This window comes from Pelophylax lessonae (genome assembly GCF_965119305.1).
Source record: "Pelophylax lessonae genome assembly, chromosome: 3".
NCBI lineage: Eukaryota > Metazoa > Chordata > Amphibia > Anura > Ranidae > Pelophylax > Pelophylax lessonae.
In genome coordinates, this window is record NC_138770.1 from 537,924,167 (window position 1) to 537,947,325 (window position 23,159).

At 39.3% G+C, this 23,159-nt stretch overlaps 1 protein-coding gene across 3 annotated transcripts in view; it reads left to right on the forward strand.

The window, feature by feature from the left end:
• Window positions 1-23,159, forward strand: part of SIPA1L2 (signal induced proliferation associated 1 like 2) — a 601,890-nt gene that overhangs the window by 298,625 nt on the left and 280,106 nt on the right. For all 3 annotated transcript variants that reach the window (XM_082249126.1, XM_082249125.1, XM_082249127.1), the window contains one exon: window positions 8,326-8,699. In XM_082249126.1, the coding sequence (XP_082105252.1) occupies window positions 8,326-8,699 (374 nt within the window). The remainder of the gene's footprint in view (window positions 1-8,325; window positions 8,700-23,159) is intronic.

Genomic DNA, 23,159 nt, shown 5'->3' on the forward strand with positions numbered 1-23,159 from the left:
GCGTATCTCGTTCAGGATTGGTCAACTTCCTCCTCGCCTATCTTAGCATAATTCAGCCCCTTGCTAACCCCTCCTCTCTGTTGGAGGGAGAATTTAATTATACATGTTGATTTGCGCTGAAATTGAAATTTAAGATATGCAAGGTTCATATCCGGGGCACATTGTCCAACCCTCAACAGATAGTCCATCTTCATTGCATATCTTAATGAGAGTTCTTTGATATGGAGGCTGAATTAAGGGCGGACATGACATGGTCTATTCACCCTATTGCATTGGCCCCCAGGATGTCTGACTCACAGGAATTTAATTACAGCGTGTTACTATCAGTATGTGTTTAAGTGTAAATAGCAGGTGCCCCCTGGTAGCTCAGGCATGCATTTCAAATGGATTTGTTTGCCATTGATTACTTAAGTCGGTCCGTCTGGCTTACACAAATTACACATCTACAGTCATATAGCAAATATGAGTCTGAAATCAATACTTTGTACGTTTATATCTATTTACAATTACTAATGGAGATTTATACATAACTCCTCATCAGACAACACAGTAATGGAGATTACACATAAACTCCTCATAAGGCAACAAGAGCATAAACTCAGTGTATAGAAAAGTCTAAGCAACCTCCAAAATTTTTTTCCAAATGCTTGCAGAAATCCTTTTTTGGATCCTTATCCAGCCTCACTGATCTTGTGTTTAAAAATAATTTCCTCGCCACATAGTATATAAAAAGGAAAAAACAATATAGTGTAATATTGTCACAGTGCAAGTGAAAAAGCATAAAGAAAATGGGGGGGAAAAAGGGAAAAATAAACCTCATCAAATAAAAACATTAAAAAGTATCCGTGAAGTGACTAAAATAAGTGAAAAAATGAAAATGTGAAAAATACACCAACATGTGAAGCAATAGGCTGCACTTGGGTCTATTAGAACAATTAAATAAATAACAGCTGCTGCACATATGTAGGATAAAACATAAAAACAGTAAAAAAATTGAAAAGCAGGGCTATTAAAATAAAGTCCTAATACCTTTGGACTTTATCTTAATAGTGCTGCTTTTCAATTTTTTAAAAATACACCAACACTTGTGAAGTGCCCACTTCAATCTTCCACCAATGTGTCTGGCTAAAATGTGCGCTCATCTGTAACAAATAATCACTGTGCCTTTAAGGTAACTCAAGGTGATCATCTGGTGGGACAAGAATGACACCTCTTCTCACGTAACCAGTTCACCATGTATGTGGAAAACAAGGGGGAAATCCATATTTTAATAAGCATAAGTAGATTTATTGGATACAATGCAAAACACACTTACATAGAGGTAAGCAGCTAAGACTGTATCTCTCCCCAGTAGGACTAAAATTATATATATAAAGTTGTGCTCATAAGTTTACATACCCTGGCAGAATTTATGATTTCTTGGCCATTTTTCAGAAAATATGAATAACACAAAAACTTTTCTTTCACTCATGCTTAGTGTTTGGCTGACGCCATTTATTATCAATCAACTGTTTTTAATCTTTTTAAATCATAATAACAACAGAAACTACCCAAATGACCCTGATCAAAAGTTTACATACCCCAGTTCTTAATACCGTGTATTGCCCCCCCTTTAACATCAATGACAGCTTAAAGTCTTTTGTGGTATTTGTGGATGAGGCTCTTCTCAGATGGTAAAGCTGCCCATTTTTTCCTGGCAAAAGCCTCCAGTTCCTGTAAATTCTTGCATGAACTGCACGTTTGAGATCTCCCCAGAGTGGCTCAATGATATTGAGGTCAGGAGACTGAGATGGCCACTCCAGAACCTTCACTTTATTCTGCTGTAGCCAATGACAGGTCGACTTGGCCTTGTGTTTAGAATCATAGTCATGTTGGAATGTCCAAGTATGTCTCATGCGCAGCTTCCGGGCTGATGCATGCAAATTTTCCTCCAGTAACCTTTGATAACATTCTGCATTCATCTTGCCATAAATTCTGACTAAATTTCCTGTACCTTTTGTAACTCACACATCCCCAAAACATCAGCGATCCACCTCTGTGTTTAACAGTAGGAATGGTGTACCTTTCATCATAGGCCCTGTTGACTCCTCCCCAAATGTAGCGTTTATGGTTGTGGCCAAAAAGCTAAATTTTGGCCTTATCACTCCAAATGACTTTGTGCCAGAAGGTTTGAGGCTTGTCTCTGTGCTGTTTGGCGTATTGTAAGTGGGATACTTTGTGGCATTTGGGTAGTAATGGCTTCCTTTTGGCGACTTGACCATGCAGCCCATCTTTCTTCAAGTGCCTCCTTATTGTGCATCTTGAAACAGCCACACCGCATGTTTTCAGAGAGTCCTGTATTTCACCTGAAGTTATTTGTGGGTTTTTCTTTGCATCCGAACAATTTTCCTGGCAGTTCTGGCTGAAATTTTAGTTGGTCTACCTGACCGTGGTTTGGTTTCAACAGAACCCCTCATTTTCCACTTTTTGATTAGAGTTTGAACACTGCGGATTTGCATTCTCAATTCCTTGGACATCTTTTTATATCCCTTTCCTGTTTTATACAGTTCAACTACCTTTTACTGCAGGCAGATTCTTTAACAATTCTTTTGCTTTCCCCATGACTCAGAATCCAGAAACGTCAGTGCAACACTGGATGAAAGATGCAAGGGTCTGTCAGGAGTCCAGAAACTCATTGACCTTTTATACACACACACTAATTACAAGCAAACAGACCACAGGTGAGGATGGTTACCTTTAACCCCTTAAGCCCCGGAAGATTTTACACCCTTCCTGACCAGGGCCTATTTTGCGATTCAGCACTGCGTGACTTTAACGGACAATTGCGCGGTCGTGCGACGCTGTACCTAAACGAATTTGGCGTCCTTTTTTTTCCCACAAACAGAGCTTTCTTTTGGTGGTATTTGATCACCTGTGCGATTTTTTGATCATGCGCTATAAACAAAAAAAGAGCGTCAATTTTGCAAAAATAACAATATTTTTCACATTTTTTTATATGAAATTCCCCCCCAAAAAAAAGTAAAAATCAAAATTTTTTAACATTTTCGGACAATTTGTTTTATGCTACATATGTTTGGTAAAAAAAATCGCAAAAAGCGTATTTTGATTGGTTTGCGCAAAAGTTATCGAGTTTACTAACAAAGGGAAACATTTTTGTCATTTTTGTTGTTTTTTTTTTTTAACGCGTAATGGCGGCGATCTGCGTTTTTTTTTTTTTTGCGGTACTGCGACATTGCGGCGGACAGATCAGACCCTTGACTGACATTTTTGACACTTTTTGGGTTACCAGTGACATTTCTACAGTAATCAGTGCTATAAATATGCACTGTTACTGTAAAATTACACTGGCAGTGAAGGGGTTAACTTTTTTTGAGAGGGAGGGGCTATGTGTGTCCCTAGGGGCGTGATTCTAACTGTGATTGGCTGTGGCTTGAGATGTATGAACAGTGATCAACGGTTCTACATAGTAGAACCGTATGATCATCATTTATACACGGGGAGAATGACAGGCGGCTTGTTTACATTAGCTGCCTGCCTTTCTCCCTCTCTACCGACGATCGCGAGTGACCGGCGGATGATCGGGTCCGCCGGTCACACGCGTGGGGGGGTCCCTGAGACCCTCACAGGCTAGCGACGTAGACCTACGTCGCTCTGCCTGTGAGGGGCTGACTGCCGCAGTAAATATACTGTGAGCCGTCGGCAAGTGGTTAATAGCCATTCAAACCCCTTTGTGTCAACTTGTGTGAATGTTATCAGGCCAAATTCACCAGGGTATGTAAACTTTTGATCAGGGTAATTTGGGTAGTTTCTGTTGTCATGATTTAAAAAGAGTAAACACAGTTTATTGATAATAAATTGCTTCAGCCAAACACTAACCATGAGTGAAAGAAAGGTTTTAGTGTGTTATCATTCATATTCTCTGAAAATTGGCCAAGAAATCATAAATTCTGCCCGGGTATGTATGTATATATATACTTTAATGCTTCTTGATTGGATTGAATGTATGAAAAAAAAATTCTCTTTTTGCTGTAAAAACTAAACATGAAACACTTTGGCTACCTAGGGCTGCACACTGCAAAGATATTGTGGATTGAAGCAGTCCCTTTATTGTTTAGAATTGCTTACGCTACTTCTTTTATCTTCTTTCCTATAGCTAAGGGCAAGTTTGGATATTCCATTTAGTGCTCTTGATGAAATTGAGGGTAAGGTTTATAGGTTATGATATATAAATAGTAACACTATTGATATTGTGCAAGCAAACACACAAGATTGTTCAGCTTTCATGAAAATCCTTTAATGTATATTTGTACATGAGCATGTTTTTATATGCATTGTCTTTCAATAAAGATAAAAATCTAGATCATTGCAGGTTAACAACCTTAAGGTAAATTCAAGACAGATATCCTTAGTTCTTCTCTAGAGAGATATTTTTTATTTACATTTTTAGGCCCAGGTCTAAATCTTGTGTACTATACCTGAAAGACCCACTTCAGCAACCATGGGTTTCATAGGCATAATTTTTCTCTTATTTACTAAGATGCGGAGGATTTTTTGAACAATGACAATTAGATAGAATAATCTAATGACTCCTTTTTTGTTATTGGTAATTACAATTTACATATTGCTCAGGGGAAGACTAGAAACTTCTGGTCCAAGAGACAAACTGAGCTTAGGGCCCAAAGCAATCAATGCTCCGTTGCAAAGCTATTTTATTGAAGAACACACATTACAAGAAAATACTGTAGGGACATGCAGACGTATTGTCAATGCAGATCCACAGGTCCCTATTAGGCGCCACTGTCTTCAGTGTTCATGGACAGCTCTTTATTATGTCATCCCACTACCAGGTTGCCGGGCGTTTTCCTTGCCACAGAAGGGATATAAAAGACTAGGAGGGTGAAGCCTGACCAGTCCACTCTATGGTAAAAGCTAGCCTATGGCCAGAAAAGATGTAACCTAGTGATATACAGATGCTTCCCCTCCATTGCCCCATGCTTGGGGATGCCTAGACTTACCCCAGTAGGCCAGGGCACAAGTCTCTCCCAGCACACCTTCTCTCTTTAAGGACTTTATTGTAACTATTTTTGTGCTAAATTACCAAGCTGTTGTGCCACCACCTGTTGTGAGTGGCTGCACAACAGAATCTTGCTTCTTTGAACTATCTAGTAAAGATATGCACCAGTATGGGCAATGCATTATTCATGACCAATGAGAACTTCCCCTGGAACATTACTGTACATATTGGGGATGTGAGATCCTTAGCTGCGGGCTTATGGTTGCAGGCTGGGTTACCTTTGGAGGTTTTTAGAGGGGAAAAAAACTGTGGAGTGTCATTCCAAGAGTGGAACCCTGAAGGCCTCATGTTACAGGATTCTTGTGGGTGATGATTGGGCACCACCCAGAGCTGGGCTTCAAAGGGTAAAAAAGTAAATTTGATGTATTACTTGTAGCCTCTGTGGTTTTATTAGTTTTATTAGTGCATGGTGCACTTCTGATGGCATGCAAAGGAAGAAGAAAAATGTTTATTGCAATGTAAGTGTATTTTGGTGGATGCAGCTGTCACTTGTACCTGCATTACATTTCCTTTAACCCCGAAGTGCTATACTTTATATACATATAACATATACCGTTTATGTGTTCATCCCCATAATAAAATCATCCTTAGCACAATCATGGACATCATTAGGACAGAGGTAAAGATAATGATTGGCACACTTTGTTTCTATGTGAGAGTACTATATCATTAGCATGACAAACCACATCTATTGGCACCAATAGGCACATGTAGGTGAATGTTGAAGGGTGTCAGCCATTGGATAGACGATGGTTTTAATGCCTTTTTGCATCAGCCCTACAAAAACTATACATTGGATAAATATCATAACTTTTCATAACTTATACAAATTGTTTACAAAAAGATAACTTACGGGTTACATAAAATTCACAACTTCTGTCAAATAAAAACTATTAGATGGATAAGTATAATTACAAATAAAAAAACAATTTTAACATTTAAATCGGTAGCTCTATCAAAAATTAATAGCAGCATAATTACATAAAAAATATTGAGTGGCTGAAAAAAATATGATACAGTATGATAAACTAAGGGAACATAAGAGAAATAAAAAGAAAATGTACTTATGCAATGAATAGCCAAAGGTCACTTAGAACTGTACAATCCACATAAGATGACCTACTAGCTCAATTAAATGCAATGGAAAAATAGCAAATGATTTTCAATGTGGAAAAGTTTGGGAACTAAGAATATGTATAGAAGGTATACCTAGGTAGAATTTTGAAAGTCAGTGTGAGAAAAACATTTAAGTTTACTTGTAGGTCATAGACAACATCGTGCAGTACTAGTCTTTAGCTTCAAAGAATAACAACACACTTTTATATTAAAATAGGCAAACACTCAAGGGAGACATAATTTGCCCTGAACAAAGTATTAACACACTTTTGTCTTGGGTATACAGTTCAGCTGTGGGCACCAGTCTTTTAAAAGAATTTCATGGACATGGAACTGGAATGAGCTAAGAAATAGACAGGGAGAGGTGAATTGCTGCTCTGACACATTAGCTCTTTTTTGACCTCTTTAGATTTTAAGTTAACAAGAGCTTGGGAAATATATGAAAAACTGTTGGGTGTATGCCATGAAAAGACAAAATATCAATATGCAATATGCAATATTTCCTTGAGCACTGGGCCATAGGTTTTCTCCCTACAGCTATGCCTCAAGTGCCTTGCCCGTAATTAACAAATAATGGCAGATGTGCCTATCTTCTGCTGTGAGCAGCCCAACCACCACATCAGTACCAAAATATATATATAAAAATGTAACTACATATGAAAAGAATAATCTAAAAAAGGAAATTGAATTTAAAAATAATTTAAATTGTGGTTGGGAATCTGTCATTCTGGTGCAACTCAGGCCAGGACATTTCCTTATGGGTTATTATGGGTTGTAACCTGGAACTAAATGAGACTCAGACTGTCAGATATAGGGGTGGATATAACAGTGCAACTTTTTTTTGCAGCTGCATATGCCAGCAAGTATCATCAGACATCTGGAGCTGCAAAAGAGATTACATTATATCTACACTGTCCAGCCACTGTACAACATTTGCGGTTATTGTCACTCAGTAATACATTCTAATTTCTATAGCAGGGTAAAACCTGTCTTATCTTTCAGTGCTGTATCCAAATCTAAATGTAATTACTTTCATGCTATATTAACATTGCAGAAGGGTATCTGACAGAGGAGCCTCCTGTGCCTTTTAACTTGGTTGGCATTTTTGTAGGCAACTTTATTGCTCTCCTGACAACATTTTGTTTTTGATAAAAGTTAATATGCAAGTTAATATTCAAAACCATCTAAAATATATATGATTTAAATATTGACAATATTGTGGTAGCCATCCTTACTTTCATGGATACTTTGGATAGACCAGCAAGCAGAGTACAGGCGGTCCCCGGATTACAAACATCCGACTTACAAACGACTCCTACTTACAAGTGGAGGGAGACAACAGGAAGTGAGGAGAAATCTAGCCCTAGGAAGGGAAATTCACTCCTGTAAGAGTTCTCATGGGAAAAAGATGTCTCCACTGAAGCTTTATAACCAATCCTTGTTTCCACAACAATCCAAAATTTTCAAAATCCAGTTGTCATAGGGAAAGAAAGTGAGGTGAAATCTTCTGAACAGGGGGACAGACAGCAAAACAAATGTTACAGGGGTGTTAACCCTTCCCTATGCTATTCTGAAAACGTAAAAATTATTCTTTTGGCTGGAGCTAAACTTAAAAAATGTACCTGTTCCGACTTACAAACAAATTCAATTTAAGAACAAACCTACAGTCCCTATCTTGTTGTAACCTGGGGACCGCCTGTACTTGGAGAACATTTGATACTCATAAAATAATGATGATGAAAGGCACCGGGGTTGATTTACTAAAACTGGAGAGTGTAATATCTGCTGCAGCTGTGCAAAGAAACCAATCAGCTTTTAGTTTCTTTTTGTCCAAGTTTAATTGAACAAGCTGAAGTTAACGGTTATTGGCTACCATGCACAGCCACACCAGATTTTGCACTCCCAAGTTTTAGTAAATAAACCCTACTGGGCCAGCTTGATAAAAATGGCCCTTCTTGTGAAAGCTTTAGATGCAAATAAACAAAGTGTTTCAAATAATATTTCTAAAGTTTCACACGCAAAATGTAATTAGAAAATGTATTTAGTTGTGAATTTTAAAGGTATATTGAAATTTACTATACTGCAAATGTATTTCTGGTAGCTACATATATTGAATTTTTGTATGTAAATTACAGATTACAGATCGTAGTTGTTTGACCCATTCAAGCAGTAATACACTTTCCAGCAGTGCATCTAGCAATAGTGATGAGAAGTCATACTGTTCTGGAGACCTCATGGACCCTGAATTACTTGGCTTAACTTATATCAAAGGAGCCTCGACAGACAGTGGGATTGATACAGCACCATGCAGCATGCCCTCACAAGCTATGGCTTCAGTACTTCATACAAGCAGCAGATCACACCATATAGCAGAACAGATGGTTCCGTGGAATAACTCTTCAGACGATGCAATGCCAGATAATGACCATGAAAACCTTTATTATGTCCACAGTTACCACACAGCTGATGGAAGCATTGGAGATTTTAGTGAGTTGTCCTCACATTCCAGGTAATTTTGTTTTTTGTACTTTCTATGCAATGGATCTGTGACTATACAATTCTTTATAATTTATACCTAATTTGTATTCAGATTTATTCCTACTGTATTTGTACCAGCGGTGAGAAATAGCCAAAACTCTACTCTGTCAGCAGTTTGCCTTTTCTACTGTCCCCCATATGATTTTTGATAAGATATCCATCCATCCTCCAAAGTTTGTTAGCCCTGGCCTCTTCTCCTAATTATGGTCTAATTAAACAGCTGACTAATTAGACACCAAGGCTCAAAGAACAACTGGAACAAAAATCAACATCAGAAAAATAGGTTTTGTCACTGTGTCCTAATAGCATTCTTTAATTTTCTGCTCCAAGAACTTGAAACATAACACACAACACGGCCATCAACTCATATTTGTATGTATATAGTATGTGAGTGAACACCATCTAAAACTTTTTTTTTTGTTAAAGTGGTGATGGGCTAGGACCTCTGTCCTTCCTTTATACTGGCTTTGGAAATTTACAAATGCAGCAATTTAGAAAATGGATGAAAGCTTTAGCACTGGGAAACACTGTTTGAAAGGTAAAAAAGTGAATTTTAAACCAAACTATATAGATCAGACCAAAATGAGGGACAAATGAGGAGGAAGGAGGGACAAAAGGACTTTGTTTCACATCGGGGACAGTCCCTGGAAATGCCTTACGCCTATGGTGACACACTGTACAATATCCATGGAGAAGCAGCATTTTCACCCTAGGCTCCCCTCTCCTTATCTCCATTAGGTAGAGGAAATTTGTTTTGAAGTTCAAAGGAGATTGATGGGGCAGCTGATAACAATGTTTTAGCTTTCTACCCAGTGCACAGGAAGCTTTAAGACAATGGATTTCTGGCAAGAGCAACACTTATGGAAAACGTAAAAAAAAGCCTTAAAAAAGAAAACGAATGCAGCCACTACATCAAAGGATTTGTCGGCTAAAATATAGCAGGGAAAAAAAACCCAGCAGATTTCTTTGTCTCACAGAGCCTCTTCAACTCTGACAGCCGGCGGCTGTTGATTCTGAGCTTGCAGTCAGCATGGGCTAATTGAACATTTTGTTATGGACACCTGTTGACATGTCTTTTGTTTTCTAATTCCTTTTACAACCATTATCTTTAGATAGTGATTTAACAACGATTATGTTTTAATCTTACGCATAACCATTTTAATTTTTACCACCATTATCGTCTGGGTACTGATTTCAGACCCATTGTATATTTACAACTTTTATTTTATATCTATTCTTGCCTTGCCTGCTCCCCTAACGCCACTAAATACTCCTTTTTTTTTTTTCGTAAGCTAAAATATATACATTTTTTGTTCTTGGATTTAAATATACTTTAAACTTGTAATGATCTAGCTTTTTACATCTTCTCTCGTGGTAGGGTAGAACTTTTATAAAATCCCCAATCCATTGCTAGTTAACGTACATGTAAACAACAATGCTTTATATGTAATTGAACGTATGATAGGATTTGTCATGTTCTTTTTCCTCTAATAGAAACCATGCAAGTGTTTGGTAATGTGCATGGATTATAGCATTTATCTTTTTTTTATTTTTTTAATCCTGATGCTTATGGATGATTACAAATGGAGATATAGGTGCATTTGCAGACATCTGGCAGTAATTTACAAGCACTCATCTACAATGTTTTATCTTTATCTTGCATATTGCAAGAAACTAACATTTATTTCTGTATAGTCATCTACCAGCTATATTTTTCACAAATTTTTCGTGAAAAGTAACCCAATAACGTCCCATCAGCTCATTTCCAAACTGTCACTGTATTTTAAGACAGGTAAACCAATAAAACAAAATGATGCTCTATGGAAAAGAGTTGCAGTTATCCTAGCAAAGAGGTGCTACTTAGGGGGTCATGAGTTGTTTGCTCCTCCTAAGTTGTATCCCCATGAGTAAGCTCCAGTGGGTGGAGTGAAACTCATTGGGGGCATAGCTTGACAGGGTTCCAGGTTAAGACTGCCACTAGTCCACACACAGCAGGGTCTTGTTCTGATGTGCGGCTCTCGGAATCTTCTCCAGTGGGTGGAGTGAAACTCATTGGGGGCGTAGCTTGACAGGGTTCCAGGTTAAGACTGCCACTAGTCCACACACAGCAGGGTCTTGTTCTGATGTGCGGCTCTCGGAATCTTCTGCTCTTATCTCTCATTGCCTGGAGCTCTTTCCCAGTCAGCACTCATAGCAGCAGGCACATGACTACACTTTCTAGTAGCCTGAGTGGCTCACATACATACCATGGAACCAATAAAACAAGATGAAGCTCTATAGAAAAGAGTTGCGGTGATCCTAGCAGAGAGGTGTTACTTAGGGGGTCATAAGTTGTGTGCTCCCCCTAAGTTGTGGCCATCTCCTATGCTCTCCTACTTGCCGAAAGCTCTGGGGTGCCACTGGAGCCATTAACATCTTATAGAGCAGACTGCAGGGGACTGGTCACAGAGCTGAAGGGACCTTGCTAGAGTAAGGCGTAAGGTAAGTATTTATGCCCTAATTCTCTCCCATATAGAAAACAAGCAATTACTCTTGCATTGCACAGGAGCTCGCTGCAGGAGTGTTCTTTTTTCTTAGGTTGGCCTTTTAAGAAGGAAAATAAGTAGAACATTTTTGTATTTTCCCTTTTATGTCAACCCATTGCTTTCTGGCTTCCAAAATGATTAAAATATATAAACTTAGAAGCAGGAGTAGAAAGTAATGATTCCAACATCTCCAATAGATATTGGATATTTCTTAGCTTACGCTAAAAGAAAAACAAAGGGGTATGAAGCTATTTAATTAAAATATATACAGACAGAAAGAAATACAATCTTTCTCATAAATATACATGCAGCAAAACTAAATGCAAATGAGAAACCAGTGTACAAAATAACAAGGCAATGCTAGATGAAGCAAGGGTATGCAGAGAGAGAATGATATATACAAACCAAGCAGAGGTTAAAAGGAGTTTAGTATAAACAGCTCACTCAACAGAAAGCATTATTGCCAACTGAAAAATGCATTTCCAATTCCTGAGGCATAGTGTCTTCAAGTGGAGAAACATGGCATTGAAGGAATATTCTACCAAACATGGTCAGAAAGTGGTGCATCTATTGTATTTTGCACCCAGAGCAGATCATTTTTTTTTTTTAATTCTAAAGTTTTTATTTGCATTACAAAAAAAAAATGAATGTCAGCAAAAGACATATGGTAATATACTAAAATATTAGTAAAGACATATGTAGCAATATTTTTAATGTTCGGGCAGACTAACTACGTCTGTCTTCTTCAAGTCTACAGATAGAAACAGTTACCTGTCTATTCAAAGTGGACATCACCCGAACTGGCTGCGTAATATACCGCGTGGCCAGTTCATGCGAGTACGACGGAACTGTACACTTGAAGAAGACTATATCGCCCAAACCAATGTTCTTAAGGAGAGGTTTATCCAAAAGGGATATGACGAACAATGTCTTGAGAAAGAGATTGAAAATATTCTGGATATCCCTCGAGCTGCATGCTTGCAGAACGTGACGAGACCCACAAATGGATCTGACGATAAACAATGGAGTTTTTTGTCTGATTACTGTGAGGACCACAAAAAAGTAGAAGCCATCTTCAAAACCCATTGGAACATCTTGCAGATGGATGCAGTATTGGGACCTGTGTTGCCCGATGTTCCATCCTTCATTTACCGTAGGGCCCCGAGCTTTGGGGACAGGGTGGTGAAGAAGATCCTTAATCCCCCGGATACTTCCTTCTTTCCGGGTAGACGAGGGTTTCACAAATGTGGGAGATGTAAGTCATGTTCGTATACCCCCCAAAATCAGAGGAGACGTGAGTCCTTTTATGTTGCAGCAATTGACAAGAGTTTCGACATTAGGCATTTCATCACATGTGATACCACGCATGTGGTGTATGCTTTAATGTGTCCCTGCAAAATCATTTATATAGGACGAACTAAACGCACTTTGACAATTAGAGTTGGGGAGCACATCAGCAATATTATTAAGGGCAAAACAGAGCACAGTGTCCCAGCCCATTTCCGTTCACATCACCAACGGGACCCCAGTTGCTTACAATTCTGGGGTATATATCATAGGTAAAAAGGCGCTGGTAATCTTAATATATCACGTGTTATAAAAATTAATAGGTGATTTAAAGTGTAATATATGTGATTAAAAATTGCTACAAATATATATATAATCTACTATTGGTGCAATTAGCAAAGAAAAGTGCATACCAGTGCAATTTCAATTCAGAAGTGTTTGTGCTTCTCAAAGTAAATTAATCCACAAAGGTGTGGATCAGTGAACCAATAAATAGATATATAAAGAATTCCATACAAAAATCACATAAGAATATATAAAAATATAAATATATAAATGTGCTCCAAGTAGTGTTTAAAAATCCAGGCAATAGCATGCAATCAAAATTGTGCTTGGTGGATTCTTATTAATCCCTTCACAGTGCTCCAGGTGCTGGGATGTGACAACCGTCAATTAAGAAGTGCTTGTGCTTCTCAAAGTAAATTAATCCACAAAGGTGTGGATCAGTGAACCAATAAATAAATATATAAAGAATTCCATACAAAAATCACATAAGGATATATAAAAAAATCACATAAGAATATATAAAAAAGTATAAATATATAAATGTGCTCCAAGTAGTGTTTAAAAGTCCAAGCAATAGCATGCAATCAAAATTGTGCTTGGTGAATTCTTATTAATCCATTCACAGTGCTCCAGGTGCTGGGATGTGACAACCGTGGCCTCTTACCAGCTAGCAGCAGGTCACAAGGACCCCCAACGCCTGTGATCCCTTTATTGGGTGGATCAGACCTCTCCTCGATTGCTTGGATCTCTGGCTCCTATATTACTCGAGTTGGACCATGTAGTCCCCCCATACACATAAAGATATAGAAGAACAAATAGCCTCCAATAGTGAAATACTGTTTTATTCTCCAAAAAACATACACTATAAGGTGACAATTAGCCTCTTACTTTTTGTTGTGCCCTCCTGGCACTGGGCAATTCGGCAGTACAAAATCGTTTTTTTGGGTCTTAGGAAGATATTCTCCGGGGATCTGCAGCACCCTGTATCTCCTTTCCCCCTTTCTTTGTATTGCAGCGGTGGATGTGTATCCCAGCCTCTGTTCCGAATGCCTCAGAGGCATTCGGAACAGAGGCTGGGATACACATCCACCGCTGCAATACAAAGAAAGGGGGAAAGGAGATACAGGGTGCTGCAGATCCCCGGAGAATATCTTCCTAAGACCCAAAAAAACGATTTTGTACTGCCGAATTGCCCAGTGCCAGGAGGGCACAACAAAAAGTAAGAGGCTAATTGTCACCTTATAGTGTATGTTTTTTGGAGAATAAAACAGTATTTCACTATTGGAGGCTATTTGTTCTTCTATATCTTTATGTGTATGGGGGGACTACATGGTCCAACTCGAGTAATATAGGAGCCAGAGATCCAAGCAATCGAGGAGAGGTCTGATCCACCCAATAAAGGGATCACAGGCGTTGGGGGTCCTTGTGACCTGCTGCTAGCTGGTAAGAGGCCACGGTTGTCACATCCCAGCACCTGGAGCACTGTGAATGGATTAATAAGAATTCACCAAGCACAATTTTGATTGCATGCTATTGCTTGGACTTTTAAACACTACTTGGAGCACATTTATATATTTATACTTTTTTATATATTCTTATGTGATTTTTTTATATATCCTTATGTGATTTTTGTATGGAATTCTTTATATATTTATTTATTGGTTCACTGATCCACACCTTTGTGGATTAATTTACTTTGAGAAGCACAAGCACTTCTTAATTGACGGTTGTCACATCCCAGCACCTGGAGCACTGTGAAGGGATTAATAAGAATCCACCAAGCACAATTTTGATTGCATGCTATTGCCTGGATTTTTAAACACTACTTGGAGCACATTTATATATTTATATTTTTATATATTCTTATGTGATTTTTGTATGGAATTCTTTATATATCTATTTATTGGTTCACTGATCCACACCTTTGTGGATTAATTTACTTTGAGAAGCACAAACACTTCTGAATTGAAATTGCACTGGTATGCACTTTTCTTTGCTAATTGCACCAATAGTAGATTATATATATATTTGTAGCAATTTTTAATCACATATATTACACTTTAAATCACCTATTAATTTTTATAACACGTGATATATTAAGATTACCAGCGCCTTTTTACCTATGATATATACCTATTTATTGTTTTATTACAATTAAAAGGGCAGCAGGTTCAACAATCTTTTATTTAAAGGGCCAGGCGCCTTCTCTTTTCTTTTTATTACAATTCTGGGGTGTCGAGCGGGTGACACCCCCGTGGAGGGGTGCCAATTGGGTTAGGGAATTATCAAAGTGCGAAACAAAATGGATATTCCAGACCCAATCTTTGAGCCCTGTAGGATTAAATATAGAGTTGGATTTAAATTGTTTTATTAGTGATCATTGATTTTAGTTTCCAACTCTATATTATATTATTTTATACTTGATCTTTTTTGTTATTTGATCTTTCATCTTTGGATGATGTGCGTTGGGAGGACCGTGATCCCCCAAAGTGTCCGCACACACAAATGTCCCTAGGCTTGTGACTCATGCTGTCTAGCGTTGGTTATGGGCTTAGGGTTATTTTAAATATTTTAAAAATATTTTAAAATATTTTAATGATTTTACTTATTTACATATTTAGTTTTGCCTATTAGTTTCCAATAGATTCGTGTTCTTTTTTCTGGTGTGACATGTTTTTGTTTATTATTATGTTATTTTTGGTATATGGATTAAACTTCCATACAAATTTTCCTTTCATTGTTACACTTCCATTGGTAGATGGCGCTGTTGTTCATAGTGTACTGAGTACACATAAATAACTTCTTGGTCTTCCTGGTGGGTGGAGCCCATACATCCGGCCGGGACTCTATGTTATTATTCTTCCGGGTCATGGCGACCTTACATCCGGCCGGGAATCCGTGCTATTATTGTTCCGGGTCATATGTTAATTAAGGAGGAAGTTTTAGCTGATTGGGCGTAAAGCTGAATCACTATGATTGGTCAGAACACGATCGTCACTACCAATGGAAAGTGATGTAATTTACAGCGTTTTAAGTATGTATATACACTAGCGATTTTGTATGGATACTATCGGTCTATTGGTGGTTGAGTGGTTGGTTTCTTTTTGCTTTCAGCATAAGGGTGCAATTAACTTCCTGTGTGCTATACTTCCGGGTCGTAGGACGGCCCATTGTAGTGAATAGTGGCGAGATGGAGGGTTACTGTGCTGTCTTAGCCTGCTATTGGCCAGTATTCTACAGGCATCCACCAATAACCGATGGTGTGAACCTCGGCACCACCCTACTTCCGGGTTATAGGGTAATGTACCATAGAGATTAGTGAATTGAGAGGAAGTGATCCTGTAAATCTAGTCTGTGATTGGTCGACACACCTGAGCAACCACCAATGGCCGATGATGTCAACCCTGGCCCCGCCCTGTGGGTTGATGGGCATGGGTATTTAAGGTTACCGCCAAGCCGCCGTGGTCACGCTCCCGGGGAAGAAGTGGAAATCACGAAACGCATCGGGGCGTGACCAGGCGGTGTAACCAGGCTGTGTAAGAGGAGTTCGGATTACCCAGAAGGCGCGGCGTCCACGGCGTGGAGCCTGGACATCATCTCCCGAAGGGCATCCCTCCCCTATTCGTGACTGTTTTTTTGCGTTTGATGACATACAAGACATGTGAGTGTGTTACCTTATGTTTTATTTTTATTTAATAAAACCCTTTTAAACGGTATCACGCTATTGGGATTATGTTCTCTCCTCCCCATATGCTGCTGAGCTTTTTTTGACTGCGCTGGTGCGATTCCTGTTGTGGATATTCTGGACCAGTGACCATCATTATAAGCCTGAATGCTCAAACACGAAAGTGGGTTGGGCCACAGCATCTGGTGAGTGGGCAATTCTGCTCCCCCCTTTGAGCACGGTGGTGGTGGTGATCCTTTTGAGAAACACGTCTTCGTACATTATCATCCCAGGAGATAGAGTGAAGGATTATGGACTGTTTGAGTCATTTCTGAACTTTTTCCTGCTGCCTATGTGACATCTATTGCATTTCGGACTTTTGTGCAGTGGGCACAGTATTTTTTTGGCACTTGCTTCTTGACAAGTTTGCGCTACTATATATATATATATAGGGATATTGCTGAGTATCTATCTATTATATATCTTTCTCCATATGTTTTAGTTAAGTAGCTGCATAGCCAATTTATTTATTGGTGAGTGGTCCTCATTTGAAGCGCTTGGGATAGCTTATACCTTTATTTGGTTTTCGTTGGGCATTTAAGCTGTCATATTATATAAATATTTTAATGCCATTGGCCACATCTATAGAGCAAACTATCAGATATGGTGAGCGGTTGTGTCTATGGGATCGACAGGTTGTCCTCACAGGACTTTGGAAAGGAAGAAGGCTGCAACCTGTGTTGATAACTAGATCAAAATGGAGGGGATCTCCATAATATATCACTCAACAGGGGCTGCAGTAAAGGAGGAAGGTGAATTAATTACAAAGGTATAAAAATTATGGGTATAAGGATCCATGGGAGGTGTTGAGGTGTTATGAGGTTTTCGGGTCAGAGAGGAGAAAGGTGGGGGGAGTGTATGGATGAGAATGGGTTTAAGGTAAGAGAGGGAAGACTGTGGGAACTCACATGTCCGGCTCAGCCCAGATATACCACAGAGCACACTTAGGACCGGTAGCTACTATTGTAGCAAGAGATTGGGTCTGTAATGGTACTCCGATAGATTTGAATTTACATTTTTGGTATGCTGGAGTACTAGTAAAGTGTGTCCAGTAAGCCCAAGTGGTTCTACATTCTTCCTCTGTATTTTTTAGGGAAACTGTTTGTCTTGACATTTTGTTGAACCACAGCAAAATAGCTGAGGAGCTTTTTCCCCCCACAAGACAGATATACATGCGCTGGTTCCATTTATCAGATGTCTAATAAGAGAGGTCATGTATTTTGGGTGCCTGATGTAATTTTGGCTGTTGGAAATATGCTGCAGGGTTCACTTTTCACCTTGAGATTAGGAAGTAAGAAGATGGATCACCTCTTTTACAGTATCGCAAAAGAGACAAATGTTCACATGTTCCCTATAAAGGGTGGATCATAGTCCCCTATGCTATCCCGCTATTCCAACAGGTCATTAGTGTTTGTTCAATCAGTGTCATGTAGAAGGTAGCAGATCATTTCTAACACTCTCTGTATGACAATGATATTTTAAATGGTGGTCAGGGGAGAAGAATCATCTTACAATTAAAATTAGTAGAGAAGTACCAACCTTATATTAGCGCTCAGTGTTGTGCCCCCTTATATTAGTGGTCAGTCTTTTGCCAAAGTACATTGGATTGGTGGTGAATGAAGTGCCCTCTTATATTGCTGGTCAGTGCTTTGCCCCTTGAAATTGGTGGCCAGTGTTCTGTCCCACTACACCGGAGATAAGCATAGTGCCTCCTTAGATTGGTGGTCACCGTAATGCCTTCTTGCATTGATTGTCAGTGAGGAAAGGACTGCTTACACTAGTTTTCATAGTGGTCATCTTTTTAAAAGGGTAAGCATAGTCCTTTCTTACATGATGGTTAGTGCTCTATCCTCTACTTTGCTGGTAATTGTAGTGCCATTTTACATTGGTTGTCAGTAGAGAAGTTTCCCTTTTCATTGGTGGTCAGTGAACAAGTGCCTACTAGGGACCAGTAGAAGATCCCTACTTCATTGGTAATTAGTAGCAGGAAAAATGTCCTCTTACATTTGTGGTGAGAAGGAGAATGCCTCATTAAATTGTCGGTCATTGGGAAGAATATCTCTTATACTGATTGTTAGTTGAAAGAATAACCCCTTGCAGACTGATAAATACAGTATCTCACAAAAGTGAGTACACCCCTCACATTTTTGCAAATATTTTATTATATTTTTTCATGTGACAACACTGAACAAATGACACTTTGCTACAATGTAAAGTAGTTAGTGTACAGCTTGTATAACAGTGTAAATTTGTTGTCCCCCTCAAAATAACTCAACACACAGCCATTAATGTCTAAACTGCTGCCAACAAAAGTAAGTGAAGAGAGAAGGACTCACTGCTCGAGGTGGTGTAATTGCCTGATGACTCACACAGGTGCATGCCCGGCTCGCCTCCGTGAAAAATTGATAAAAGAAAAGGAATTGGTAGCACTCCAGGTTGAGTCAAAATCCAGATTTAATGACTGGACATCCAAATATGACAATCGTGAAAAGGTAGATGCGTTTCACACACTGACTGTGTGCTTAATCAATCACTGTGTGCTTAATTGTCAGTGTGTGAAACGCGTCTACCTTGTAACGATTGTCATATTTGGATGTCCAGTCAATAAATCTGGATTTTGACTCAACCTGGAGTGCTGCCAATTCCTTTTCTTTTATCAACAAAAGTAAGTACACCCCTAAGTGGAAATGTCCAAATTGGGCCCAATTAGCCATTTTCCCTCCCTGGTGTCATGTGCCTCATTAGTGTTACAAGTTCTCAGGTGTGAATGGGGAGAAGGTGTGTTAAATTTGGTGTTATCGCTCTCACTCTGTTATACTGATCACTGGGAGTTCAACATGGCACCTCATGGCAATGAACTCTCTGAGGATCTGAAAAAAAAGAATTGTTGCTCTACATAAAGATGGCCTAGGCTATAAGACGATTGCCAAGACCCTGAAACTGAGCTGCAGCACGGTGGCCAAGACCATACAGTGGTTTAACAGCACAGGTTCCACTCAGAACCGACCTCGCCATGGTCGACCAAATAAGTTGAGTGCACATGCTCAGCATCATATCCATAGGTTGTCTTTGTGAAATAGATGTATGAGTGCTGCCAGCATTGCTGCAGAGGTTGAAGGGGTGGGGGGTCAGCCTGTCCGTGCTTGGGCCATTTGCCACATGCTGCATCAAATTGGTCTGCATGGCTGTCGTCCCAAAAGAAAGCCTTTTCTAAAGATTATGTGCAAGAAAGCACCCAAACAGTTTGCTAAAGAGAAGCAGACTAAGGGCATGGATTACTGGAACCATGCCCTGTGGTCTGATGAGAGCAAGACAAACTTATTTGGTTCAGATGGTGTCAAGTATGTGTGGTGGCAACCAGGTGAGGAGTACAAGGACAAGTGTTTCTTGCCTACAGTCAAGCATGATGGTGGGAGTGTCATGGTCTGGGGCCACATGAGTGCTTCCGGCACTGGGGAGCTACAGTTCATTGATGGAACCATGAATGCCAACATGTACTGTGACATACTGAAGCAGAGCATGATTCTCTCCCTTCGGAGATTGGGCCACAGGGCAGTATTCCAACATAACAACCCCAAACACACCTCCAAGACGACCACTGCCTTGCTAAAGAAGTTGAGGGTAAAGGTGATGGACTGGCCAAGCATGTCTTTATACCCAAACCCTATTGAGCATCTGTGGGGCACCCTCAAACAGAAGGTGGAGGACATCTCTAACATCCACCAGCTCCGTAATGTCATCATGGAGTGGAAGAGGACTCCAGTGGCAACCTGTGAAGCTCTGGTGAACTCCATGCCCAAGAGGGTTAAGGCAGTGCTGGAAAATAATGGTGGCCACACAAAATTTTGACACTTGGAGCCCAAATTGGACATGTAGGGGTGTACTCAATTTTGTTGCCAGCGGTTTAAACATTAATGGCTGTGTGTTGAGGGGACAGCAAATTTACACTGTTATAAAAGCTGTACACTCACTACTTTGTAGCAACGTGTCATTTCTTCAGTGTTGTCACATAAAAAGATATAATAAAATATTTACAAAAATGTGAGGGGTGTACTCACTTTTTTGAGATACTGTATATAATCAATCATGGTGATTACTTACCTGAGAAATGTAAAAAGACACTCTACTGGTGCCGCGACACTGGCTCTGACAAGTGATGTTGGAACTATACAGTCATCCAAATAACCTGCATGCATGCAGTTCATCTCTATACTGGGGGACTACAAACCTGTCCTTGGTACACAGCTGTGTATGGCACCTTAATGCCAGTGCATTTGCCAAAAGTTTTAACCACCACTGAACCCCATGAAGCTTACCCTGCAGTGTCTTCTTCCTTTGACCTTTGTCCCATGCTCTCTGTTATGCATTACTTTTTTTTTTTCGTTTCCATAATATTTTATTAGGGAGGTTCAGAGAAACAAGAACGGGTAGATAAATATTTTCACATGGGCCCATCCGCCTATTGATATGTTTGAGTTACATGACCATAACCATGGTCAAATATTTAATTTGAAAGACAAGATAATGTAAAAAAGAAAACAGTAAAGGGTTGTAAGTACTAGCGAATTGTATAGGTTGTAGGATTAACAAGCATTTTGAATCTCAGAGGCCAGAGAGGCTTAAATCTATAGAAAAGTCAGACGCGTAATGACACTGACTATTATGTGTGTTAAGCTGACACCTTGAAACACAAGGGGTAGGTTAGGTAAGTATCAGCAAAGTAATCAAGGGGTGGGGGTTTTTGCCAGAGGGTGAATGCTACAGGGTGGGTTTTTTTTTATGTTTTAATAGTCATTTCAAGATTGGCAGTCCAGGTAGCCATCTTGAATAAATCTAATGGTTGCGCATATACGGGTCTGGAAGGGTGGGGGAGAGAGAAGGGAAAAAAAAGGGGGGGGGGAAGTATCACTGAGCAGGGGTTATGAAGTTATAGAGGAGGAGGGATAGGAGTGGGGTAGGTCGAGACGGGGGGGGGGGGTTCTTCAACCTGACCCTGATCTTCGACCCACCCATCCTCTATTATCCCAGGAGTGGTTAATGCAGGCAGTCAATTATAGGTTTATCAAGAGATCAGGGAATAGTACCGTATCAACTAGTGTGTGCCTGCGATTTGAGTGTATTCCGGGGTGGTTTTGAAGTGATACCAGCAGACCCATTAGGTGGTGTGTTTGGAAATGTTGTCTTGCGAGATGGCTATTAGCTCCTCCATTTCAGCGATTTGTTATGTATTACTTTAACTAGTAGCTATTAATATAGGTTTAGCAGTGGCAGAAAGGCGTCTCACTTGTCTTGGTAATTCTGTTACCAGACTTCTGAAAGGAAGAACTGCAGGAAGTAAGTAAAATGTGTTAATTACATTTACCTTCATGTTAACCTTTCTAAAATACAGCTTTTATTTGCACATTATTTGCATTGAAGTAATTTGTCGCGCAGACATCTATCATGCCAACCACTTCTATTATTGTTCAGGGACTGGAAGTGATCGACTAATGGTACTACTGCACTCGCAGCAGGGTTTTCACAGTGCTGTACAGTATATCAGAGCACAGAAATTTAATTAATACATTACACATACTTGTCATGTGCCAAAGTGTAATAACAAGATAAGCATAGGAGCTCCCTGCCACATTGCTGTAACCATCTTTCTTTACCTATACCCACTCACTTTGGCTAAATTAAGCCTCTCTTCTTTTTAAGGAACCCTAAATTAGGCATGTTCTCTTTATTACACCCATCCAAACAAGGAACCCCATTGCACTGCATGTTTGTGTTGTGAGAATTATGCGAACGAGGTCATAGGGCTGATTTACTAAATGAGTAGAAAATCTCCTCTTAGTATAATAAATGCTCAGATCATTGTGTTCTCTTCAATCATCCCATCATGTGAATAAAATAAAAATGTTTTGGTTTAATCCCTTGCATATTATTCAGTATTTAAAAGGACTATAGCTTTACCTGATTCACCAAGCTAGATGAACATTCTTTGTAACAGCTTATAAAATGTGAAAAGGAGCCTAAATTTTACCTGTTGGCTTAAAAAATATCAATAAGAAATATTATTTTTTTTATTTACCCGAATAAAAATAGTTTTAAGTCATGATGCATAGCTTTCAACTGTCCCTGATTCCGAAGGACTGCCCCTGCTTTGGAAAAAAGTTCCTCTGCCCTTCTTTCCTCCTCATTTGTCCCTTATTTTGGTCTGATCTCTCTCTCTCTCTCTCTCTCTCTCTCTCTCTCTCTCTCTCTCTCTCTCTCTCTCTCTCTCTCTCTATATATATATATATATATATATATATATATATATATATATATATATATATATATATATATATATACACAGTATCTCACGAAAGTGAGTATACCCCTCAAATTTTTTTAAATATTTTATTATATCTTTTCATGTGACAACACTGAAGAAATGACACTTTGCTACAATGTAAAGTAGTGATTGTACAGCTTGTAAATGTGTAAATTTGCTGCCCTCTCAAAATAACTCAACACACAGCCATTAATGTCTAAACCGCAGGCAACAAAAGTGAGTGCACCCCTAAGTGGAAATGTCCTAATTGGGCCCAAAGTGTCAATATTTTGTGTGGCCACCATTTTTTTC